This window comes from Gopherus evgoodei, chromosome 1 (assembly GCF_007399415.2).
Source record: "Gopherus evgoodei ecotype Sinaloan lineage chromosome 1, rGopEvg1_v1.p, whole genome shotgun sequence".
NCBI classification, from domain to species: Eukaryota; Metazoa; Chordata; order Testudines; family Testudinidae; genus Gopherus; species Gopherus evgoodei.
In genome coordinates, this window is record NC_044322.1 from 37,126,356 (window position 1) to 37,153,996 (window position 27,641).

Here is a 27,641-nt window from a genome sequence, read left to right on the forward strand (position 1 = left end):
AAGCATTTAGCTTGGAACTGCCTCTGCAGCGAGTTCCTTCCACTGGTGGGTAAGGCTGGAATTCTTTGGCCTGCTTGCAGACCAAACTGTGGGGAACGGCTGAGTCTTCTCAGCCCACAAATCCACTGCAACGAGGTTTGCTCCTTCTATCCACTTCTCCAGTTCCATCCCCTCCAGCTGTTATGGCTCTGTCCCAGGAACCTCATGCTCAGCTCTACAAACGAACCTCCAGTTCATTTATCCACCGGACTCTATCCTTAAATCTACTCTTGCTCAGGGAAGGCTGAACTGACTTACTATCGGACCTTAATACTTCAGAAGCAAATAAATCAGAGGATGGTACTATTAAGACGCAAGGTTCTCTGCTGTTTAATCAGACAGAGGAAGAGACTAGCCAACCCCCTTATTACTCTGCAGACAGAATGCTACGTAGAGCTACACCTCTAGCACTTGTGATGCACTGAAGAGGGAACTTTTTATTAAGAAGCTTTGAGACGTTCTCTGAATTCATAGACTGAATATTTTATGGCTTCAGATGGCCAGAAGTAATTTATTTGCTGTTTCTGTGTAAAATAATCAATTACATTGATCTTACCTTTTTCTCATTGAGATAATTGGTAATTAACAGACTGAGATCAGCTTTCCAATGAAACTATAACATGCTTTTTTGCACCTAAAAAAAGTGAGAGGATCATCATGCAAAGTATGTATTGCACAGACACTGGCTATAAACCACAAAGTTTACCGTGCTGCAGATATTTGTCTCTCTCACCAACAGAAATTGAAAGATATTGGCTCACCCACCTTCTCTCTCTATTTTACAGAAGTAAATTTTCCCCTCCCTTTAAACCAAAGCACAAACCCACCCCAAACTAGAACATCCAGAACAGGAGACTAGAAAGTTGGAACTCTTCGATTTCCTTAGCACACTAATCTGTTTTGGATTAGATTAAGAGGCACAAATTAGCCTCATTCTAGAAATAAAATATTGAGTTTATTCCATTTGACAAATTTTCCACCCATTAATATTTTATTTATTAAACTTTAAAAATCCATTAGGAAAACACAGCTGAACTATAAAGTATGATACCATCTGAGATGTGACCCTCTACTTTATAAATTCTACCTGATTTAACATTTTCTTCTGAGCCATCTTCCACCCACTGACTTTCATTGTCCAACAATCGATTTTGCGACTCACTAAGTGGCCTGGCAGGAAAGGGCTGATTGGCTCCAGAACTGAAAACAGAGTACACAGAAGTATGGTCCAAAGTTAGATTTTGTAAGAAGCATACAAGTCATAAGTTACTGAAAAAATTAATAAAATTGACTTAAAAGTAAAACAAAAACACCAAACAGCCCAGGCAATGTAACTGGAAATTAAGTGTATTTTTGCCCGTTTGTAACCTAATTACGTACAGACTTGCTTCAGTGAAAATAGCCTCTGTCTGGACTGGTTAAGGCCATTTACTATTCTCATGGGGAAAATAGAAAACTGAATACTGGGGAATGCCTTGTTCAGAACTCCGTGCTGCATTCATCTTGTGATTTCACCTACAAAATTGCCATATAAATTATGAAAATAATGTAGCCAGTACTTCCTGAAAAAGAAAAAGCAGCATAAACCTGCTCCATTGTTTAAGTTTAAGCAAGTTCCACAGGTTAGTTATCTGGCATAAAAAAAGTATATTTAATTTGGTTCATAAAAGTTGGCTTTTAATTTCTCCAAAGCCCATCTACATCAGAAAACAGAACTGTTGCCAGAATGATTTAAGCCATGGATTCCCCTTAAGTGCTACTGTAGGCTGGACAATAATGGCACTTCAGAAAGACTTAGTTCCATATACATGTACAAAACTTCATCAAGTCTGAATCCAGCTTTCTGAAGAATACTGCAGACAGTTTTGTCCTCTCTAAACTAGCACACTTTTCAATATCAGCAAACTACTAAAAACCGTTGCCAGCAACAGTTTAATTTCCTCAAATAGGTAGGGCTTGAGTGTCCTCTTGTTTATTCATTTATGGGACTATTTGAAATGGTAAAAACACCACCAATATCGTTTGTTACTTTATACACATCTACCGCTAATCCTTCTCTAAAATTGTATTATTATTTTAGTCTTTTCATATCCCTTCTGATAGGCCTTCAAATTATATTATTTGCTAATCTTTGGAACTTTTCTATTATGTTCTTCTTGAGAAGTAACTAAATCTGAAAGCGTTCACAGTGAAGATGCATCATTAGGGCCCTACCAAATTCATGGCCGTGAAAAACACGTCATGAACCGTGAAATCTGGTCTTTTGTGTACTTTTAACCTATACCATATAGATTTCACAAGGGAGACCAGTGTTTCTCAAACTGTGGGTCCCGTCCCAAAAAGGGGTGGTGGTGGTGGTGGTGGTGGGAGGGTGGTCGCAAAGTTATTATAGGAGGATCATGGCATTGCCACTCTTACTTCTGAGTGCCTTCAGAGCTGGGTGGCCAGAGAGCAGCAGCAGCAGGCCAGGTGCCCAGCTCTGAAGGCAGCGCCCCGTCAGCAGCAGCAGTGCAGAAGTAAGGGTGACAATACTATACCATGTCATCCTTACTTCTGCGCTGCTGCTGGTGACAGTGCTGCTTTCAGAGCTCAGCTCCTGGCCAGCTGCCACTGCTCTCTGACAGCCCAACTGCCAGCAGCAGTGCAGAAGGGTGTCAATACTGCGAGTCGCCTACAATAACTTTACAACCGCCTTTCTCCCCACAACCCTCTTTTGGGTCAGGATGTCTACAATTACAACAGCATGAAATTTCAGATTTAAATATCTGAAATCAGGAAATTTACAATTTTTAAAATCCTAGGATGGTGAAATTGACCAAAATGGATTGTGAATTTGGTAAGGCCCTATTATCAATCTATCCATTTATATTTATTTTCGGTACTGGTGTCTATCCCCTTAAAACTATTAGGTAAATAACTTATTCTTTTCTTTTTTGATTGCTGCTTTGCACTGAGGAGACATATTCATTGTGCTCTCCACCATTGTTTCTCAACCCACCCCATCTACCTATGAAGGATTACAAACTAATTCAGGACCTACTTACTGGTGGGTGTAACTAGTTTAAAGTGGCCTTTCAAACTTGCACTTACTTTATTAGCCAGATGAAAGATGAAATGAGACATAAATAAAAGCACAGAAATACCAAATAAATAGCTGAAACTAAATACCTTTTGGTGGGTTCATTCTGGCTTGAGACAGTAAGTTGCTCTGGATCCATAATCACCAGGCGAGTTGGAAAATTACAACCATCACCCAAGCTACACGATGAAGGAAACATTAAATAAATCAATACTGGAGGTGTATTAAAATGAGCTAGGTAAATCCAGTTGAAAGATATGTACATGAAAATCATATGTCACATGTCAGAACTAGTTAGCTTAAGTGCCATGCTGCACTCCAAACCCGTGAAAACAGGAACTGCACATAGATTTCCTGCATGCCAGTGCAAAGTTCTACCATTTAGCTATGTGGCCAGGCCACTTACTACTGGAGCCAGTTTCTGTGCTTTTGAGCAGGCCTATGAAATAACTTTTGCCCTTCTCTGCCTAAACATATTGCTGTCTGTCATGACTGAGTCACAGCACCAGACTGTAGATTTTAGTAAGAACTACTGAGATGATTCTTTGGGACATGACCCAAAAGTAACTGCCTTTTTTTTTTTTTTTTGGTATAAAATTGTGTGGGAAAGCATGTGAGAGAGATTCACGCATCCCACTGTACAAATGCATGCAGGTGATCTGGCATTTAAACTGGCGAGAGCTGTAGTGTAGGCAAGGCTCCAGTGGCCAGACCTATTTTTACCACACCTTCAATAAGCCTGCTTTTGAAGCCAGTCTAAATTAAAATGACAGGGGAAAAAAACTTGTCTGGCTGTCAAGAGGCTCATCTACACTCTAAATCCCAGTAGTTTTAAACACCCATTTGAACATAGGTTCAGCTGAAATGGCATTAAAACTGCTGGGAAATTATTTGTCAATTTCTCTACCACAGAGAGAACCTTGTATTGCTTAGTCTCAAAATATTTTCTCATAACACATTTAATCTAATTATGTGCGGTCCACACTGAAGGCAAAATTGTGTCAGACAGTTATTTTTAAAACTATTTCTACAAAATGTCATCTGACATCAGTGTTCTTGTAGTATAGATGAAGCCTGAGAGTTCACTGGTCTGGTCCTTTGTGTTGCTTGGGTCCTGCTCTATGTAAGGCACCAGCCCACTGTCATTTGAAACTGTTAGCATCATTCCGAACATTGTCCAAGAAGTGTTTTCAACATCTCAGTCTGGCAGGGCCCTACGCTCCCTTGTGATCAGGGCTTAACTCTTCAGATTAGGGTCCTCAATGAAGTTTGTTCAGCTGTTTACTGTACACTTTCACCCACCAACCCCTAAATTCCAGGAGTTATGCATAGTTAGTTTCTTTTTTAAAGTAGGGGAATCCATGGTTCCCATAAGGGGTAGCAAGTCTTACTTAATACCTTGTAAAAACAGGCAGAAACCAATACTTCTTTTCATCTCCAAAAACCTCTTTCAGATTTTTGCTGCATCCAAGAGAGAAGCCATTTTTGTCAGGGCCATTTCGAAATGTGGGTGCACGGAATGCTTCTGTTAAAAAAGGGAAATTAACCATTTTAAACTAAGTAACATACTTAGAAAGCATGGAATTGAACAAATAATTTCTCTTCATCACTATGAATACTGTAGGCAATGGGAAGATACATGGGATTCAGACAGTGAGTTTAGTGAAACTAATACACTGATGTCAAGTTTTAGCAATTAAAAATATGGCAAAGATCTAACAAGGTAAGTGACATAATAGCAATGAAGGGTAAAATTTTGAATTTGATATGGGACGTGCTTTTATAACATGTCTATTTTATTTTATTTTATTTACATTTGACAGTCAAAAGAATACAAATACAAAACCTGAAACCCCGACTATAATTAGGCTTATAACAACTACCCTGCAGCATTAATACTGATCTACAAATAAATTAACCACTAGGCAGTCAGTGCCGATCTTGGAGCACCATTGTTGCATACTCCCAGTGAGATACTGTTTGATAAGGGAGTTGCTGCATTCTGTACCAGCTTCAATCTCCAAACAGTTTTAAAATATACAGCGCATTGCAATAGTTTAATCTTGATGTGAGAAGGCCTGTCCAACAGAAGCAAAGACCACAATCAGAAGGAAAAGCTGCAACTAGAGCTGAGCGAATGATCTGATTGATGAAAAATCTGAGGGGGGAAAAAAAAAATCACAGAAAAAAACCCAACAGGACTTGGGCTCCAAAGTCACGTAAGTACTTTTGAAAATGTTATCCAAGTGCTTTAACTTGAACACATGGTAGAAAAAATACCCATTGTACTGACCAGCAAGACTCAGTTTACAGCAGGCAAGGGAAGCATCATTATGTTAGTATTTCCATTTTTCCTTATTACTTTGAGTGTTTTACAAAAAGTTTTCTAGTAGTAAGGTCCCCCCTTTTATTCCCTCTATACCTCGTAACAGTTCTGGGGCATGGACTGCGTCTTTCTACATCTACGTACAGCACCTAGCACAAAGGTGCCATGATGTTGGTTGGAGCCCTGGGGTGCTACTGTAATACCAATGATTTGCACTGTGGTAATGCCTATAGGTTCCAATTAGGGACCTATTATGCTAGGCACCATACAAAAAACCAATACAACAAAAAGATAAAACAAATAACTGAAATCCATCATGCACCCACACCTTTGGTTCCAGACAGATAACTCTTTACACTCATTTATCTCACAACAGAACCTTTCAATTAAATTACTTCCACTGAAAATGTTCCACTCTCCACAGAATTTTAGAATTTCCCTTAAACATTATGCCACTTCCTGCAGAACTCATGCTCACATCAGTATCAGTTTTCTGGCCAAAAGGTAACTGCATATTCCAATTAACTGACCTATTGTTGATCTGTTTTTGCTGACCAGCCAGCAGTGGTAGCTGAAAAGTGACAGTACGCTGATGAAGAACATGGCAGCCACAAAGAAAAGGAAAAGTACATGGAATTTTGCATGCGAGTCTGGCAGATCATTCTGGGGAGAAAAAAAATGAAGATTAATATTAACCCTTTTAGCAAATAATCCGGCATCCTCAGTAAATGTTCTACTCTACACTTATTCCCCCCTGAAGCTTTTTTTCCCTTCACTTTGCATAATATGCTGCATCACTAATAAGCCTCTTTTCCATATTATCTGAAGCGGTTCAGAGAAGTGGATCACAGTGATTAGCCTGATGGTAACCCCATTCTGTCTGAATTTTACCTACTGTTCCTTGTAAACACCAACATAACTGGAAGCGAGCAGTATTTTCTATGTACACTTGACAGCACTTTTGGTATAATCGCTTTCATGTTAGGGTGGGTCTTCCAAACAGCAACAGGGGAGAGAAAATTGTTTTTAGAAACAGGAAAATTTGGACTGTGAAACCACAAGAATCAACAGAGTGACTCAGGGAAGGTGCTTAAACTACTTTTAACTTAAAAATGGACTAGATTTTAAGTTGACAGTGTCCCTGTTAACATGACCCTGAATTGGCAACGAAAGCAGAGAGGAACTGGACTAGTTACACAATGTCTTGTCTAAAATATTTTTAAATGTTGGAAACATTAGGGGCTAAACCCACAAAGTGATTTAGATGCCTAAGTCCAAAATTTAGATCCTCAAACCCTTTGCTCAGCTGGCACTTAACCCTGAAAGTGCTTAAATTCCCTAGGTGCCTACATTTCTGCCAGTGGGCATGTGCCAAGTTGTGCAAGTCCTGAGTTGCTCAATGCCTAAGCCCGAGCGGGATCTTCAAACTGGGCATTCCAACTTCTAGGTTGCCTACAGCACCCACATCCTGGGTGTTCTCAAAGATCACCTAAGAGCACACTTACTGGATTGGGCCCTGCACAAAACAAAGGAGGACGACTTGCTAATGCCCGTGTCTCCCCCCTGTAGGCCAGTGGTCAGGGCATTCACCTGAGAGGCTTAAAGGAATGATTTCTAGTTCAAAAGGAATGATTTTGGGGAAGTTCTATGGCCTGTGTTATACAGGTGGTCAGACTAGATGATCACAACAGTCTTTTCTGACCTTGGAATCTATGAGGTTCATGGTCAAGAATATCAAAATGAGAGAGCTGTGTAAGAGCCACCTCTTTCCTCCAATTCCTACTGGCTAGTTTCGGCAGCAGGGCTAAATCCCCTTGGTTGATCTAGGCCTAGTTGCTTGAGTTAGACCAGCTTAAAACACAGACAGCACTTACACAGCAAACCACTACAGGCCTGTGCCCATGGCAAAATTATGGAGATCACGTTTTTATGTAGGTCAACTTTTCTTAAACTACAATTTCAAAAAGTCAGGCACAAAACATGATTTTAAAAAACAAACAAAAATATTAGGCATTCACTTTCTTCCCTATCTATTTTTAGGTTTTGCTGTATACTTTTGCAATAGGCCAATGAGTTTTTTAAACAATAAATGGTTTAATTACATACATTCAAAAACTCAATACTTTTAAGAAGTTGACCTTTAACAGCATTCGGAAATTAGAGTATCTATTTTTATTCAGAGGTGTAGTTGGTCTTATTGCCATTTAATTTTCCATCAGTCCATTCAACACACACTTATCTGATGTTGATTTCTTTTCTAGGCTATCTGCCATACATTTCAATTAAGTCAAAACACACAAACACTCTATACCATCTGTCGTATACGGAGAAAGGATTACAGGTTTTTTTCCATTAGGTAACAATGTAAACAACTATCACAAATGAATGGACTAGAAAAAGCACAGTAGGAACAATTTCTATACTAATCACATCAACACAGGATTTTACCTTTGGACAATTCTCTGCAGATTTCCTGCGGCAAAGCTTTACGCAAACAAAGACAATTTATTATATACCAGTATTACTTGAAGACAAATGTTTGAAAACAGCACAGGCTTTGTTCAGAAAGCAATGGTTAGTGTGCACATGTGTTCTAGAACATGCAGAGTTCCAATGCCCATTAGAAGTCTTATCTTTCATTCATAAAGAAAATGGGAACAAAGTGCATAGGAGCAGATTGCTAACTCTTTTCTGAAAGCCTGAAGTGCTCTGTTGGTGTGTGTAACTGGCAACATTTATATCATGTATAGGGCGCTTTCAACATGTTTCCTCAACTTTCCCAATACAGTTGCATCAGGTGCTTTCTCCATTAGTAGTTTTCATCTAACTGTCTTTTAATTTTGTAACTGAGGTTTAAAAACCACTGAATAGGAACAGAATATTCAGGGATCAGGAAAATAACTCAAGCTCAGCATACCTTAGAGGTGCAGAACAAATGCTGTACAGTTTAGTGATTACACATCTATCTGCATTTCCAATATACGCATTACCACAGGCTGGAGTTGTCAATCAGGGGGTTGTAAATATGAAGAGGGGAAAATTTTCCATTCAGATATGTTTGTTTTTCAGTTGTGCTGGGGAAGTAAAACATTTAGGAATGGGCTCTAAATGAATAAAAGTTTCTCTTTCATTTTCTCTAGTCATAGCTAAAAAAGTAAAAACTGCCCATACAAATACACGTGAGATAACATTGCCTCTCCTGCAGTGTCCTTTTGCATGAAGGTAAAAGGGTCTTACACACTGATCTGGGATGCCTCCCACCAGTTAACTGAAAAACTCTAGGCTTCCCCTTCTGCAACAATAAAGCCCTCTCTAAACTCGGACTTCAAGTGTGATGTTAGCACACGTCAGCTAACACTTTAAAAGTCTAGCGTGGGCAAGACTGACTGCTTTAAACATATAAAGCTGATCAAACAAAAGCCTAAGCTTTAACTTGAACAGTTTAGCACATGTTAAAGGCAGCATCCCTTGTCTACACAAGACTTTTAAAATGTGTTAGTTAACATCACATCTTACATCCAAGTCTAGACAAGGCATAAGAGAGCAAGATACAACTGCTCTCTCTACCAACACATCAAGGCTAAGCTCCCTGACCTTGCAACATCCTTGCGTAGGGACATTTTAGTTACTGATGATTTCCATTTCTTAGGGCTGCCATTCTCTCTCTCTTTTCTTCAAGAGACCCAGCCATGTCTTGACCTCCTGACATCAAGGTCAGCGGAGGAGATACTCTAATTGCTTCTCTCTGCTGACCTCCTCATTGGGATAGCCAAGCCTCTTTCCAATCCAAGGTAGGTGGCCCTCTTTCTGGGGGGACACAGCTTGAAGATTAAGAAATACAGATCCACAGAGTAAACAAGAAAGTTACAGAGATGCTTTTTATTCCAGGAAGGCAGGATAGCCAAGGCTCTGTCATCAGGGTTTGCAGGCTAAGTGATAAGAGAGAAATTCTCAAAACTGTAAAACTACTAGCACTTCAAGGTATGTCAGTTTTTTCCACTGTAAAAAAAACCCACATTTTCAAGGGTTGATAGTAATTCTAATACAACTTTCATGAACATGAAACACATCTTCAGTTTAAAAAAACTTTTTTTAAAACAATTAAAAAAATCCACTTGGCTATTTTGGAATTATATTTCTGTCAAACAGACAGAGTAATTCTTGGAGAACAGTATTTTCTCAAAGCAAAATATTTAGTTTTTGAAATAAAATTTGATCAGGACCTGGTCGATACTGTGGTTAAATTGCTGCCGCTGTTCTGAACTTTAGAAATTGTTTACCTAACATGGGCAGAACTCAATTTGGTAAAGATATTTTTTGATTGTTCGTGTAACAAAATAGCCAAGTGGATTTAAAAAAAAATTGTTACTTCTATTCATCTTCTCCATGGAATATTTTCTTATCTCATTGTTCTCCTCACTCCACACAGGCACTCTCATTTATAGGGATTTTCTAAACATCTAATAGCATGAGGACTCAACTAAAATGAAGGGCCCTATTGGCTAGTAGCAATGCCCATGTGAGAATCTAAACTCCTCCCGCAGCCTTCCTCTCCCTGCCTGCAGCTGTTGCAAAAGGAGATTTGAGATTTCTACTACAATGTCCCTAGATCTGCTCGAGGACTCCATTTTTGTAGTGTCCAGATAATGTATGCTTGGTAAGTATGAAGTTTCCATTCTCACTGACTGTTGGAACTAAAAAATAGCTCTGTTCCCCAATTCTGGCCTCAGAGCCTACTGGCTGTTGCAAGGGTGGTGCTATCGCACTTATCCTATCTATATACCTATATATGGTCTCATCACTTTAAAATCTAAGAACCCCTGTACCAGGCTCTGTTTTTGAATCCATCTTCTGCCTTTGCTCAGAGCTTTCCCAAGCTGTAGCAGAGTAAATTTCACTTGAAACTTGTCCATGTTGGGTCAGTGCTGTCTCAAAGGTCCCCAACAGCAACAGTAAAAACTAACAAGCCTGATCAATTTTCACTTTGCTTTGGGAGAAAGATATGAGCAGCTGCAGAGGCATCGAGCTAACAGTCTTCAAACAGCACCATATCAGTTATACCTGGTTCATATCTGGAAGATTTTCTTTACAACTACTGAGACTAGAATATTTAAAGAAAAACAAATCACACATAGGAATAAAGTCTTAGATTCTGCAGAATCTATGACATTCATCTAGAAAAGCTTCCTACACACCACACATAAATGAATTTTGTAAGCTATGCTGATGAAGGTGCCACCACTGCTCTACAGAAGTCTTATTAAAATGGTCTACTATTTTAGTCTCATTACAATTTATTTTAGGTACATTAGATGCAGGAGTGTATAAGTGGCTTAAATATAGGTATAAAGTATAGTTTTACTTTGAAAAGTGATTGAAAGAATTCAGGATTTTGTCTCAATGATTTCAATAACAAGTGTGTGTAAGTTTACAATTAAAAGATGTTTTTCCTACTGCAAGTCCAGCAACCTCATTTTGAAATTTGTCAAGATGGGTTCTTTTCCATCTTGAATATTAAGGTTCTGCCTGCCAAATTAGACCCACACTCATAATCAAAACTGTTCTGTTGTTGATGCACTGAATCCTGCTCAATATTTCTAAGTATGTTGGCTCTGCAGTGCTACCAGACATAAGAAGCATCACATACCTGTTTTAATCACTAAAACAAACAGATATAACAGAATATACAAATGAAGCAGTACTGCTGAGTAAGATAAGACCATTTTTTTTTAAACAGTCAATTATGAGAAATGACATATGCTTGCAGAGAATATTGAAGTCTTAATGATTACATAAGAAACTCTTAAGTTCCCTCTCTCCGCTCAGAGAAGTCCTCTCCACTATTGTGTCTGATGGGCTTTGGAAGAGATTTTCTGTAAACAGGTGGTATTAAATAATGCTCATTAAGGCCAAATGTCCAAACACAAGACTTCTACTGTAATAAGATTTATGAAGTGAGGTGACAAGACAAATCAATTCTCTTTCCTGCATGTCTGCTCCCCCACTGATCTGTAAAATACAGAGGGCCACATCCACACTGAGCCACATTCACAAACAAATTAAAGATTCAATAGTGTATATTCAATAAGATTGAACATTAGAGTTAGACCATTTAATTCTGAGAAATTTGCCAAGGCAATGTTTTAATGAGGAAAATTAGTAACATATCGAATTGAATACTATCATAGAGCCTGATCCTGCAAGGCACTGACACTCAATTCCTACTGAGTTCTTTGGCTCTAGACTGATGGGCCACAATGTAAAATTGATATATTATACTGAAAGGCAGCACTTCGTAGAATTGGGCATACAGGCTGGATGACTACTAACACCATTTGTACCATTTGTCTTTCTGAGACATCAAAAGAACAACTGTTTCAAGTGTAGCTACTCTGAACGTACCGTGTAGTCTTATACAAAGAAAGAGATACCTGATTAGCTACATCTTTAGGCTCCAAAAACTGTCATCCTTACAGCTCTGAGAACAATTACTGTTTTGCACAGCTGCACAGATGGCAACTTGTGTCTAAGAGGCAGTCACAAGTTTCAAAAGTTGTGAAGAAGAGCCCTTCACTGATGACAGTTCTTCCAATCAATTATTTTTCAGTAGCATTAGCTGAATTCTGAAAGTAACTACATCTAGTCCTACATATCAGGAAGGACAGTAGGCACAATGCAAAGTTTTAATATTAGGAGAGGCAATGAAATAGAAGATACTCTATTGAGTCTGGAATGTGCACTTCTCTCTGGAAGAGAATTTGTATAAAATATAATGTATAAGGATGCTTCCTCTGATAAGGCTCTATTCAAATGAATTTGTGTAATAGAGTAAGTGCATATTGTCCATTTGAACACTGAAAACAGTTGCAGTGAAAGTAAACAGTATTAGCACTGCACATACTTTGTATAACTTCTTATGATGCCCACGTCTGGTCAGTAAACACTACTAACCTCAAATTGAAATTTGCCATTATAAGCACTCAGTATTAAAACCAAACAAATTCATAATGAATCGGCAAATTTAGCTGTCTCTTCTACTTGCATAATATCCACAAGTAGACTTCTATTTCCTTGAATCTGTTATTCAAATCTAACAATATTTTCCATCATTTGTTTTACTCTGTTGGTTGATTATAAGCAGCTCTCTGTAAGTATCCAACACACACATTTGAAAAATTGAGCTGTGCTCTTCAATTTTGGGCATCAGAGAAGTTGCATTTTATTGTTTTTGAATTTCCAACTCTCTAGTCTCCCACAGTATTTGTCCAGCTCTACTCAATGTAGAACTTAATTCATTTAATTTCGGAAGGTTCTCTTGCTTCAGTCACCTTAAGTGATGCTGTTGTTGATGGTACTGATCCACAAAACAGACAAAAATGGATGACATGATGCTCTGATACAGATTTCAGTAATGCATGCAAATTTAACAAAAAGCAAAACTTACTGTCCAAAACTTTATGAAGTACTGCAAGACCGTAGCAGCAACAAACAGACAGTACAATAAGGAGTATAATAAAAACAGGAGGAAGAATTTGTAGTTAGAAAATCCCACACAGTTATTCACCCTAAAAAAGAAAGAGTGAGAGAGATCACTATGGTATAAAGATTAATCACACTATTTTTGTGGGGCACGACTGTATGTGCATGATTTCAGCAGTCTGATAATTGGGACAATGTTCCATCAATTAAAAAGTTAAGATTTAACATTTTTCAAGAATATTCCCTTAAATCAGGTGATCTGGGCTCCTTCCATCACTCCTGCCACTGAAATTATTTTGCTGCACAAAGACTAGCATGATGACCAGCACCATTTCTGGCCAGATTTCTTATATAAATATATGAAGTCTTGCCAGACATCAGGGACCTTGATCCACTGGGGGCCTTTATATTGACTTCAATGGGTGTCACGTTAGGCCCTAGAACATCTATTGTTTACCACAACTAGCAATACCTGCTGGGATGGCACATCAGGTGTAGAGGAATAAAAACTATATGATATTCAATAGGGTCTACATATCCAGGTTGCAATTCTACACCCTGAAATGAAACCTGCATGAAAAAAAATATATATAGCAATACAGTAACTCCTCGCTTAACGCTGTAGTTATGTTCCTGAAAAATGCGAGTTTAAGCGAAACAATGTTAAGCAAATCCAGTTCCCCATAAGAATTAACGTAAATAGGGGAGTTAGATTCCAGAGAAATTTAACAAACAGTTTAATACTGTACACAGCAACGATAATTGTGAAGCTTGGCTGAGGTGGAGTCAGAGGGTGGGATATTTCCAAGGGAATCCCTTGCTGTTAAATGATGAACTAGCACTCAGCTGACCCCTCAAGTGTTAACACGTTGTTAATGGAGCCTCACACTCTAAAATGCAGCACAAATAGAGGGAAGAGACACAATAGTTGCATGGCAGTGGCTGCAAACATTCCCTTTGGAAACTGAACATGATGATGAACCCACTCTATGCCACTAGAGTGTACCACTCCCTCCACTTTCCAAAGTGCCAGGGGGTGCGTGCAAGAGAGACAGACACACAACATGTGTGAGAGAGAGACTCGCATTGCCCCTTTAAGTACACTGACCTCACTCTATGTACACTGCCTTTTAAAGTACATCAGCAAGCTCCCTTCCTCCTGAGCCATTGTGTCCCCCTCTGCTCTGTGGAGATGGGGTACAGGAGCAGGGGGCAGGAGAGGGGAACACCCTGACATCAGCATCCCATTTGCCCTCCACTACAAGCAGGAGGCTCTTGGGAGCAGCTCCAAGGCAGAGGGCAGGAACAGCATACAGCAGTGGGGGGAGGGACACCTGAACTACCTGATAGTTGATAATCTGCTGGGTGGCTGCAGCACAGGGTACTTAGAGGAGCTGATGGGGGGCTGCTGGCCCACTCTGATTCCACGCCCCCACCAGCTAGCTCCAACAGGCTGTGTTTCCTGCAAGCAGTGGACAAAGCAAGTAGCTGCCAAACAATGTTATAAGGGAGCACTGCGCAACTTTAAATGAGTATGTTCTCTAACAGATTAGAGACGTAACAACGATAATCAGGACAATGTTAAGTGAGGAGTTACAGTACCTGTTAGTGAGCTGATCAACTTGATATCTGGGAGTGAATTCATTTAAGCAGTTGATTTTCACAATTTAATGAAATAGATTCTCATCTCTTGGCACATACAGTATTGAATTAAACACAATAAAACAGCATCTCAGCCTCTCTCATTTCTTTTAACCTGGTCAGTTCTGATGTGCATCTATATTTAAGTATATATTTAGGTTTCTTAGACCTACAATTCTGGCTTGCAACATACATTGCAATAAGCATTAGGAAATATGCTGCTTTCATTTATACATGTCTGAATTTGGAAAAAATCCACTAAAAATCAGTGGAGTAATTACATATTTACTTTGGTGTAAAGGTGCAGAATTTGATCAATTGTTTCAATATTATTTATATTCATTTAAAAAAAACAAACATACCAAGGACAATGATGGTCCATTTTTAGTATACATCTGAAAAAGAAAAAAGTCCATTTCCAATTAATTAAAATAAAAATTGAAGTACAAAACACATTTACTTTCTAAATCAAACATTTGGTCTCAAACTTCCGAACATGTGAAACAACTTTTTAATACCCATTATTTCTGCTTTTCAAACCCCCCTCCCCCACACCCTTCAGGCAAAGGTCCCATATTATAGCTGTCAGATCTTCTGCCCAGGAGAAGTTGAAGATAGTACTCAAAAAAGCCCATTAATCAGACAGAGGGGATATTATTGAACTGCACAAGGCACTCTCTGTCTCCATAGATCATAAGGTGCTTTTTTCACTGTACACCAGCTCCACCTAACGAAGAGAGAAAAGAGCATCTTTGCAAGCTAACTTAGTGAGGAGGCTGGCTAACCTAGTTAGGAGGGCTTTAAACTAGGTTCACTGTGGGAAGGAGACCAAAGCCCTGAGGTAAGTAGGGAAATGGGATACGGGGAGGAAGCACAAGCAGGAGAAAGTAAGAGGGGAGGACTCCTGTCTCATACTGACAAAGCGGGATGATCAGCAAGTTATCTTAAGTATCTGTACACAAACGCAAGAAGCCTGGGAAACAAGCAGGGAGAACTGGAAGTCCTGGCACAGTCAAGGAACTATGATGTGATTGGAACAACAGAGACTTGGTGGGATACCTCACATGACTGGAGTACTGTCATGGATGGATATAAACTGTTTAGGAAGGACAGGAAGGGCAGAAAAGGTAGGGGATTTGCACTGTATGTAAGAGAGCAGTATGACTGCTCAGAGCTCCGGTATGAAACTGCAGAAAAACCTGAGAGGTCCTGGATTAAGTTTAGAAGTGTGAGCAACAAGGGTGATGTCGTATTGGGAGTCTGCTACAGACCACCAGACCAGGGGGATGAGGTGAATGAGGCTTTCTTCCTGCAACTAACAGAAGTTACTAGTTCGCAGGCCCTGGTTCTCACGGGAGACTAATCACCGTGACATCTGCTGGGAGAGCAATACAGCGGCGCACAGACAATCCAGGAAGCTTTTGGAAAGTGCAGCGGGCAATTTCCTGGTGCAAGTGCTAGAGGAACCAACTGGGGCAGAGCTCTTCTTGACCTGCTGCTCACAAACAGGGAAGAATTAGTAGGGGAAGCAAAAGTGGATGGGAACCTGGGATGCAGTGACTATGAGATGGTTGAGTTCAGGATCCTGACACAAGGAAGAAAGGAGAGCAGCAGAATATGGACCCTGGACTTCAGAAAAGCAGACTTTGACTCCCTCAGGGAACTGATGGGCAGGATCCCCTGGGAGAATAACATGAGGGGCAAAGGAGTCCATGAGAGCTGGCTGTATTTTCAAGAATCCTTATTGATGTTGCAGGAACAAACCATCCCAATGGGGAGAAAGAATAGTAAATATGGCAGGCGACCAGCTTGGCTTAACAGTGAAATCCTTGCTGATCTTAAACACAAAAGAGAAGCTTACAAGAAGTGGAATATTGGACAAATGATCAGGGAGGAGTATAAAAATATTGCTCAGGCATGCAGGAGTGAAATCAGGAAGGCCAAATTACATTTGGGGCTGATCTACACTGGGGGGGGGGGGATGGGGAGAAGTCCATGTAAGATATGCAATTTCAGCTATGAGAATAGCGTAGCTGAAGTCAACATATCTTATTTCGACTTACCTCCTGTCCTCACGGCAAGGGATCGATGGCCACGGCTCCCCCGTCGACTCCGCTTCCACCTCTCACCCTGGCGGAGTTCCGGAGTCAACAGGGAGCATGGAGGGGATCGATTTATTGTGTCTAGACGAGACATGATAAATTGATCCCTGATAGATAGATCGCTACCTGCCGATCTGGCGGGTAGTGTGGATGTACACTTAGAGTTGCAGCTAGTAAGAGATGTTAAGAGTAACAAGAAGGGTTTCTTCAGATATGTTAGCAACAAGAAGAAAGTCAAGGAAAGTTTCGGCCCCTTCCTGAATGAGGGAGGCAACCTAGTGACAGAGGATGTGGAAAAAGCTAATATACTCAATACTTTTTTTGTCTCTGTGTTCACGAACAAGGTCAGCTCCCAGACTGATGCACTGGGCAGCACAGCATGGGGAGGTGACGACCAGCCCTCTGTGGAGAAAGAAGTGGTTCAGGACTATTTAGAAAAGCTGGATGAGCACAAATCCATGGGGCCGGATGCGCTGCATCCGAAGGTGCTAAAGAAGTTGGCGGATGTGATTGCAGAGCCATTGGCCATTATGTTTGAAAACTCATGGCGATCGGGGGAGGTCCTGGATGACTGGAAAAAGGCTAATGTAGTGCCCATCTTTAAAAAAGGGAAGGAGGATCCAGGGAACTACAGGCCAGTCAGCCTCACCTCAGTTCCTGGAAAAATCATGGAGCAGGTCCTCAAGGAATCAATTCTGAAGCACTTAGAGGAAAGTGATCAGGAACAGTCAGCATGGATTCACCAAGGGCAAGTTGGCCTGACTAACCTAACTGCCTTCTATGACGAGATAACTGGCTCTGTGGATGAGGGGAAAGCAGTGGATGTGTTATTCCTTGACTTTAGGAAAGCTTTTGATACGGTCTCCCACAGTATTCTTGCCAGCAAGTTAAAGAAGTATGGGCTGGATGAATGGACTATAAGGTGGATAGAAAGGTGGCTAGATTGTTGGGCTCAACAGGTAGTGATCAATGGCTTCATGTCTAGTTGGCAGCCGGTATCAAGGGAGTGCTCCAAGGGTCAGTCCTAGGGCCGATTTTGTTAAATATCTTCATTAATGATCTGGAGGATGGCATGGACTACACTCTCAGCAAGTTTGCAGATGACACGAAACTGGGAGGAGTGGTAGATACATTGGAGGGTAGGGATAGGATACAGAGGGACCCAGATAAATTAGAGGATTGGGCCAAAAGAAACCTGATAAGGTTCAACAGGGACAAGTGCAGAGTCCTGCACTTAGGATGGAAGAATCCCATGCACTGCTACAGACTAAGGACCGAATGACTAGGCAGCAGTTCTGCAGAAAAGGCCCTAGGGGTTACAGTGGACGAGAAGCTGGATATGAGTCAACAGTGTGCCCTTGTTGCCAAGAAGGCCAGCTGCTGTGGATAGTATGGGATATATGGTAACCTGGCACTCAACTTAATCAATCTGATCAAAATGCTTGATAGAAAAATAACTTTGGGATAGAGAGGAAGAAAATGGAAAAATATATAAATCGATAGTTCCAATGGTCTATATTCCATTTTCTTCCAACTTTAGTATAGCATGGCCAAAGGGTAGTAATTCCAGACAGACACATGCATTCATCAGATTTCTTAATTAAATAGATCGACCCAAGCTTAGTCACGGAAATCTATTAACAATCTATTTCCCAGTCTTAGGTGGCCCATAAGAACAGATTTTGCAGGTGGAGAGAATACCTCAGAAGTTATGAAGATCTGTAATGCTACTGTAGCTCTCCTGAAACAAAGTTGTTACTACCACAGCATGCTTGTGCCTGACAGCTAGGGAAGCAAGCTAGGTTCCATGCACAGACATTTCTGTTGGCATATGTATCACAGTCCAGACCCACTTCACTTTCCAGTACTGATCCTTCAGACTGAACACATTTTACAAAGCTAGAAGCAAATGTAGGACAAATCCTGTCCCATTCTCCATGGTGCAGAGGGCCCCATATGCAGTAGAACTGTTGCAGTTCCAGCTGACGGAAAGGCAGAGATTTGCACGTCTTACATGAAGCCCAGGCTCTGTGGGCTGGGAGAGAGACAGAGATAGATCTACCATTATTCAATTCCACTGGCAAGCAATAAAAATAAGGCACAAGTATTCAAGATGAGAATGTAAACAATAGATCATCACAGCTACTTACAGGTCACATGCAGAACAGTGGTGACAGCGGTCAGGCTTGATTAGTTGGCATCTATCACAATATCTGATTGCTATGTTCAAATTTTAAAAGTCAATCTGTTAAACAGGTCTTTGTAAAATTAAATTACATACACACAGAAGCTCCCTATGTTCAGGAGACTGTCTCAAGGACATCTCCCCTCCCACTTCCATTCTTAATCGCATAAGATTGCTGTGGCAACTACAACTGCTTACAGAAAAATGTAACACGAAAGTATTTAGTGTAGCAGTATCTGTTTCTATTGTAATAAATGCTTTTTCAACTCTTCCTCTTCATTTAACCTGTTCCTCAGTCTCCCCTCCCCTGATCCTCCAGCACATGCTTCTCTGCCACTTGGTTTCCTTCTCCTCTGGATATGCTACCAGACACCGGGTCCTCTTCTCCCCATGTGCCTCTTGACATACTCCTCAAGCCTTAGTCCTTTCCAAGTCCTTGAGGGGGGCTGATATTTCTCTCCTATTCTGCTGACATGGTATCTAGTAGATGCGCTTAGGCTGGCCACTACTCCTTCTCAGCAGTTGCTTTTAAGAGCCTCCAGACTCTTCTTGATAAAAAGATGGCACACCTGTAGAGGCAGCTATAAAGAAGGAGAAAAGCCACCACCATCAGGCAGCTCTGTGCTGACAACCAGCAAGTGCTCCACAGACCACCAATGGCCCAGGAACCATAGTTTGGGAATCACTTAAATGCAAAATGAATTTACTCAAGATAAACATTAACAAATCTCATGACTTGCTATTAAGTGATAAGAGAGACAAGGTGAGTGAAGTGTATCTTTTATTGGACCAACTTCTATTGGTAAGAGACACAACAGAAGTTGATAGAATGGAAGATATTTCCTCACCAACCTTCGTCTCTCTAATATCCTGGGACTGACATGGCTACAACCACACTGCCTATTAAATGGTATAGCATTTGTAACTTCTAGTAAAAAAAGACCATAGGTCTTGGGAGTAATCAATAACACCACTAGTTTTAGAGTAGTAATGCAGTTATAGAAATCTAGCTATATTGTATTTAGGCATCAGAGAAAGTCATTTAACAGTCTCTCATGATATTTTCAGGGAAATTGCAATAGTATTACTTAAAAATAGTGAAGGTAAAGACAGACATAGCTGAAGCATCATAAACATAATGATTAAACATCTCTGTCCTGAGGGTTATAGCTGATATTGGAAGAAGAATTTACTGGCATTTTAGCTTCCATAGCCTCAATTCTGACACTGTAGTGGAAGTAAATTCAAGCCTTACATGTTCATAGTTAGAGGACCAAAGCAATAATTGGGATTAAATAGAAATGAATATAAAAAGCTCAGCCTTCCAATTCTGTTCTTTCAATCTATGTAAGATTATTATAAGCAGAGCACAAGATAAATATTTTCATGCTGAATTTGTTTTGCAAAACAGGATCTTTTTTGAGAAAACTGTTCTATCTACTGGCTGCTTGTAGAGATCCACAGACAAAAAAGAACTCTGGCTTCTCATGGGGAAATATGAAGTCATGGCCTTTTGCAGAAATTATTTATCAGATGGTTCACACAGCAACATCAAAATAAATCTCATGAATTGGACTAGGAGCTTTTGGACAACTGGACTTGTCTGTATGCCTCACCCCTTGATGCTGTTGTGGTATAGATAGGCAAGTCTTTAGCAGCTCTTCTCAAAATGTCCTGCTGGGATTCTGGTCTCTCTTCTCTTTCATATTCTTCTTTATCAGATTTTGATAAGCAGAACTGCAAGAGGGGGCAGAAGAATAGTTTTTAACTGCATGGCCAATCAAGGTTTACGTTAAGAGAGAATGATTTGAATTCTTTACCCCTAAAGAAGCAGCAATATCTGCCTATCATCTTACCAAACAGAGGACAAAAAGTAGTAAATGATAGGAGGTACAGTAAGAGTTTTCCCCCACACATTCTGAAATTACATGATTGATCCTTTGTAACTAAACTTTAAAATACTGAATTTAAAGGAACTGTCTTTGTCCTAGTTCCCGCCACTAGATTTCCCTTTGCCATACAAGATTACAAGATGAAGACTTGTACTCAGTGGCGTTTTATGAAGGTGGAAACTTCCCTTGAAACCATGGGTCTAAACCCTGTCCCAGAGGTGCTTGGGAATCCCATGAGTTCAGAGGGCTCTGTAATAACAAAGGGGGAGGGATAGCTCAGTGGTCTGAGCATTGGCCTGCTAAACCCAGGGTTGTAAATTCAATCCTTGAGGGGGCCATTTAGGGATCTAGGGCAAAAATCTGTCTGGGAATTGGTCCTGCTTTGAGCAGGGCGTTGGACTAGATGACCTCCTGAGGTCCCTTCTAACCCTGGTATTCTATAATCTAACCATTCTTGCCACAGGGAGAAGGGTCAGGCTCTATGGCTGCCACTCTCTATGTCTGGTGGGCCTGCAGACAGAGCAGGAACAGGGAAAGCTTTCTTGAAATTGAAAATAAGTCACTTTTCACAGTCACACCTCACCAGCTGAAGGGATACAGCTGGTAACTTTAATGAGACCATCAGCAATGGTCTCAAGCTATATTGGCAGAGCTAGCAATGTCAGTGAAGCCACAAAGGTAGTTCTTCGGGGAAGAGTTACCAACTTCTATAAGACATGAGAAGAACCATACTTAAGGCTCACCAGTTAGAAGCTTTGCCAGAATCACCTGGAGAGCTTGTACATTCCTGTGACACCCAGGGATTAGTACTCACTAAAATTATAAGCTTCATCCCCCTGCACATCCATGAGGCCCAAAGCAGTTACAAGCTTCTCTGGCAGAGACCTTGGCACAGAACATACTGCTTCCCTAAGGAGCTCTAGGTTCTGAACGGGGTGAAATCTTTTAAACTCTGAGCTCCCAGCAGGAATCCCTGAAGGTGCCCTTTCCTTTCTATATGCACTACTCAGTGTCTCCACGCCCACTCCAGTGAGGAAAAGATGCAAACCGGATTAAGGGTGTATCATTTTAACCATGTTGTACTTCTTGATTAGTTCATGTGGGTTTTCCTTGGGCCCTGTAACATCCCCTTCTTTTGGAATTCACCAGAGTCTAAGTAGTTGGAGAGGGAGTAATAATAGGGACAAGTGAAAAAATGGTACCTCTCCTACTACAGGAAGAATAGGAGAGACTGCTGTTGCCTCCCCATGTTACTTCCTAAATCCAGAAGGCTGAAGATTCAACCCACATTGCTCAGTAGTCAGGCAAGATTCCACTGCTGTATGCAGTATTGCCAGCTCCAATTTTTTTAAAAGTCATAACACGTCAGTTTCCAAAAATTATGAAATTGGCTTCAAATCATGAATTTAAAAAAGAATAAATATATCCTGTATTCTTTTTATTTGCCTTCAATGTTTTGAGGCATCAGGGTGCACTTGGGTCAGGTTTAAAAGTTTTTCTCCACAACCACAAGGGCTAGAAACTTCCCTTTTTAAAAAATAAAGGCAGATTTTCATATAATTATTTGCCTACAGGAGACAGGGCTTTAAATAAAATATCAAATATCATGAGAGTTGGCAACACTGTAGAAGGACGAGGAGTACCGCAATACACATTTGCTGCTGCCTCTCAGGAGGCCTTGTCAAGCGGAGACTGCTGCTAGGAGGAGTCTGCTTCATGTCTTCAACCCCGAGCCAGAGAAGTGGGCAATTAACTAAGGGTACGTCTATACTACCCGCCAGATCGGCGGGTAGTGTTCAATGTATCGGGAATCGAGACGCGATAAATTGATCCGCTAATCGACGCCCATACTCCACCTTGGCAGGAGGATTAAGCAGAGTTGACAGGGGCACCACAGCAGTCGACTCATCGCCATAAGGACGGCCAGGTAAGTCGAACTAAGAAACTTCGACTTCAGCTATGCGAATAGTGTAGCTGAAGTTGTGTATCTTAGTTCGAACCACTCGCTAGTGTAGCCCAGGCCTAAGAGAGTAAAAGTAGCCTTAAAACACTAATTAACAGACACAGCTAAACAAGCCATCCAACTAATGCATAGACAAAACCCTAAATCTCTAAAATTGTGTGGTTTAAATTTTTTTTCTAAAAGTTGTCCTTTTAGAAACCATAACCATAACAAATTGGCTAACAAATGTTCACTTTCCCAAAAAAGTTATGTTTATATAATTATGTCTATTGAATATTAATGGGGTCACAAGTCTATCCTCTCTTTGGGCAACAGATGCAAATATTCAAAGGGATGAAAGTTACAGATCAACAAAACATCAACAATTGTGACAAAGTTCCAGCAGCTCTTAATGTAAACAGTAACAAAGAGCCCCTTTGTTTCCTTCCTCTCTTTCTGGGATCTCACATAATGTTGATTGTTCTTCCTTATTATAAAATGTGCAGGGATTACATTTGCACAATAACAGGTGTGAAATCTTTTTTAGTACATTAGTAAAATCACAGGATGCCACTCATTTTACAAGAATGGGTACTTAAAATAACAAGATTACGTGAAAATGTATACATCTATGTTTTAAAACAATTGGAAAAAATTAAGTGAGAACAGTTTAGAGACAATACTATATTCTTCTCTGGTGCCTGAATGGAGATGACAGACAGAGACTGTGGGAGAAGAGCGCTCAAAGGAGGAACATGGCTTTTGGATAAGCGCATATGTAGAAATTTTCCAATTTAGACCTGATTTTATCAACACTTAAAATGGCTGAACTCTTTTTAACTCTCTGCTACTCACTGAAAGTTGAAGCCTTGCTGCAGCTTTTATTACAGTTAGTTATAAATAGATGTTGGCAGACAGAAGTAACCAGGCAAGCACCAAAATAATTATAAAATACATTGATGCTTAAGTTAAGTTCATGTGGCTCTACAAATCTTGGAGCAACTAATTGGTTGAGATAACTGTTTGATCTGCCAAGTGTTTTGTCATCATCATACAGAACAGGCTCCAATTAAACCAGTCATATGATTTGAAGGCGAGCCTCCGCAGTGAATTTACAACTTAAAATATTCAGTACTACTTCCTTTGCTCAGCTAACCAGCAGAACTCTCTCTTCAGCTTCCTCTCTCACTCTACTGTAAACTTCTGTGACATTTTATAGATACATATTATAGAACTACAGTGTCTGCTTTTCCATTGCAAGTATGTTTTCACCTGTACAAATTTGCTTCGGGCTAAGTGCTGGCTTTGAGAGAGTCATCCCTGTCAAAAATAGAATAAAAAAATTTCTGTTTAGCCATTTTAAAAAAGTTACAGGAAACAGAGGGACAACTTTAATTGCAGTTTTGATATTAAGACTATAGAGCAATTGACTTACGGGAAAAAAATAAAAGCCATCATGTTATAGGTTAGTTCACCTAATACATTCCTTGGAGAGATGATTATATTACAATTACCTCTGTCAATAAAGCTAGCACTTTTTAATGTCAGTGTTTAGAGATTTCTTTCTATAATGATTTAACAGTGCTCACCACGCCTTGAGCTTCTAAACAGACTTATCACTGAGCATTACAATCTTCTTAAAGTTACGAATATTTATTGTAACCTATCCTTATCCAAAGAAACATCACTGAGAGAGTTCAAATAAGGGTGTGTAATGAAAATACATACAGACTGAGTCACTGAGCTTGTTGTGTCTTAACTTATACTCAGTTTTGGCAGAATTTTTTTTTTTTTAATAATTTTGACAGATAATATTGATGTTTATTTTTAAGCATTTTTCAATTTTTATTGATGTAAATTTTCACAGTTGCACAAAAATATTGGTTTTAAGCATTTTTTAAAATCAATTTAAATGTTCACAGTTTTGGGAAATTAGGGGCGGCATCAGACAGTAATTAACGATATACTGATAGAGAGGTTGGGAGCTTGGTGGGTGGCCTACTGGTTAGTGCATCTAACATACAATCCCTTGTCTCTTTGTTGGGGGAGTGGATACCAGTGCCTAGTTCCTGACCCCAGGTCAAGAGTGTTGGGGCCTTCCCCCTCTGTCTGGGTCTTTTCTTTTAAGTGGGCCATCGTAGAGGGACCTGGCCTCTCCCTCTCCAGCAGGTCCCAGCCCAGAGCCCTTTGGGAAGTACCATTGGCAGGTTCTTCCCTGTAGAGAGTCCAAGTCTGCTGCCCTGGACTAGTGCTCCTTCACTTTGGGGCATGGCCCCGCTAGTTCAAACAGTCAATAGCTTCACAAAGTCCAAATGAGCCAAGCCTTGCAAAACCTGCTTGTTCTCCAAGTGGTTGGTGGTTGGAGAAGGCACTGCCGGGGGGCCTTACCCGCTCTGTGGGCCCCTCTCAAGGATCCACCTTCTGTCTGGCTTTCCGGATTTTTCTGTCCTGCAACCCATCAACCCTTTGCCGAGGTTTCTGAGCTCCTTTTAACCCACTTCTCCACATTGCACATGCTCAATAGGCCTATAGGGATGGGGTTGCTTGGGCCTAGTATAGCCTTTTAACCCCTTCGGGCCCAGTGTGGGGTTTGTATACCCCATCGTACAGGCATCGGGATTCAAAAAGTTAAAGCTTTATAACCAAATTGTCAATGTCGCGTGTCAAAATACACAAAGTAAATATCGTTCAATCAACCTCATGTTCTCAAGTAGCATTTTTCTTCCTTTTCCTATCTGTCAATTTTGATTAATCGATAGAAATATTTTTAGTCAGATTGTGTGTGTAATGGTGAAATCAACATTTACCACCATTTACCCATAAAAATGAATCCTTCCAAGCCTACTTATATTTTATTTATTCTAAATACCAAACTGAAGTTATTGCTTAGCAAAACACTGTGGTGACATATATACTCACATATCTTATTACTTGAACATATGCACCTGAAAGTCAAACTTGTGACCAGTTACAAACAAGCATTCAATCTGAAAAAATTTCATTAGGTTATGATAATTTTCAAAGTAATTTAATTATTTACATTCACGATATGGCAGCATGCTATTTATTTCAGTTAATGGGAACAGAGAAGATGAATTACATCGTACTTTAAAACAAGGATCACTGCTGAAAAGAGTTCAATGGTATAAGTAGTGTTGGCATTTTTCCATCATTAAATTTACCTCATCGGAGGGGGAAGCAGGAGATGTAAAAATAGTCTTCCAATAGGACCACACAAACATGACAAATGACAGATGAAAAACCACAAGGTAGACAACTGCAATAAAAATAAATATAATAAGACTTCAGTGAATATAGCTGAAAAGATCTAGAATTATAACATAAAAATGCAATGGTTTTGGGTGTAGATAAGTCATTTCTCTTCTGCAAGCCAGTAAGATAAATTGCACGTAAACCCACTGGATAATTAGGAATACTAGCACATCTGAGTGGGCTTAGCCCTATAAAGAAATTGTCTAAATCCACTTGATAGCCCACCAGATATGATGAGTGCTACTTCATCCTTAGAAATGATTCATGTAATTGGCTACTAAAATAATGATGATCAAAATCTTGGTCATGAAGCAATTTCCCCACTTACACTCCCACTTTTTTTTTTTTTTTTTTTTAAACAACTGAATGAGTCTCATCATGACAGCAGCAACCCACAACTTTAGAAACATACCTTCATTCCCACGTACCCACCCTCAGGAAAATTAAAATAAAGTGTCTGATGTCTGAAATAGCAAAATAAAAAAGCTGGAAGTATACATTTAAATTATCTTGACAGATAGGCCACAGTATATTGCAATTGGTTCGATTACTAAATTCAGTCCATGTACAGTATAATATATTGTCAGCAAATGAAGTAAATGATACCAGACACTGAAAACACTCAAGTTAATGTAAATTTTGGGTTATGCAATATATATATATATATATCTTATAAAGTCTAAGCATTGCACTAAAAATGTTTACATGCCAATATTATAATTATATTTTATTACTACTAGGTGTTGAAAAGGGGTTGTAAATAATCTTAAAATGTAAATGTTCCTGTACTGTAATTCAAACAAGGTAAACATTAATCGCATGTGGATTTTGCTGTAGTTTTTAAATATACTAGGCTCCCACTTTGATTCCATCTTGGAAAAGCTATTCTTTATACTTATAATAAAGGGCTAGGGACGAGATAATGGGAATTCTTGATGTAACATCTTAGTTCTGTATGAACATTTGTGATAGTGAGAACTTATGCGTTTCTGATAATTTTTTGTCTGTATAACTCTTGGTGCCTTCTCTGCCTCCACCTGCCAAATAAAAAGGAATATTTGTAACTAAAATGTAGACTCAGCACTGTCACAGCCATAGTGGAAAGTAGGATCTGCTGGCCTTTAACACACAATGGACTCAATTTCTTTTAATGGGGCTGACCTAAGGAAAAGGTGTAGCTAATTTCAAGATAAATTATGATATGTTTATGATTAGTTAGCAGTGTCTGGGAGACTCATGAGAACTGGATGACCCAAATTCTCCTTAAGGTTGCAAAATAAAGTATTTCGAGGCTCTCTTCTGGACTAAAGGGAAGCATCAGCACTGCAGACAACTCGGGGTCAGGTTCCTGAAAGAGTTGGATATAATCTCATGTGCAAAAACAGAAGTAGGACCCTTGTGTCAAAAGATGAGAGATTTGTTTTCTGGTGTTAATATACCACAGGGCAATTTCAAAATCATTTAATGGGAGCTATCATCTCCAGCATTTTGGGAGAAGGGGAAGGAAACCAAGAAGCAGTTGGCCACTGATCTGTAATATGAAACAGACACACATATAGACCACAGCCATTCTTGGTAGGAATTATATCAGAGGTTTGTAACTGGATTCATGGCGCTAGAAAGAGAGAATTCACTGGGTGATTTGAAGCCATCGCAGGAGATTGAGCAAGTGCTTAAAATGAC

The 27,641-nt window shown here is 39.9% G+C and overlaps 1 protein-coding gene across 3 annotated transcripts in view; it reads right to left on the bottom strand.

Moving 5' to 3' along the window:
- The window catches only part of ZDHHC20 (zinc finger DHHC-type containing 20), a 72,820-nt gene that overhangs the window by 6,968 nt on the left and 38,211 nt on the right, over positions 1–27,641 (bottom strand). The window contains exons 3-13 of one of the 3 annotated variants that reach the window (XM_030561917.1): positions 25,868–25,962; positions 20,468–20,588; positions 18,817–18,886; positions 14,927–14,959; positions 12,889–13,009; positions 7,893–7,928; positions 5,975–6,107; positions 4,517–4,643; positions 3,208–3,297; positions 1,127–1,239; positions 596–673 (exon numbers count right to left, since the gene is read on the bottom strand). In XM_030561917.1, the coding sequence (XP_030417777.1) occupies positions 636–673; positions 1,127–1,239; positions 3,208–3,297; positions 4,517–4,643; positions 5,975–6,107; positions 7,893–7,928; positions 12,889–13,009; positions 14,927–14,959; positions 18,817–18,886; positions 20,468–20,588; positions 25,868–25,962 (977 nt within the window). In that variant the 3' untranslated portion in view covers positions 596–635. The remainder of the gene's footprint in view (positions 1–595; positions 674–1,126; positions 1,240–3,207; positions 3,298–4,516; positions 4,644–5,974; positions 6,108–7,892; positions 7,929–12,888; positions 13,010–14,926; positions 14,960–18,816; positions 18,887–20,467; positions 20,589–25,867; positions 25,963–27,641) is intronic. The other 2 variants (XM_030561927.1, XM_030561935.1) reach the window with 2 other exon arrangements.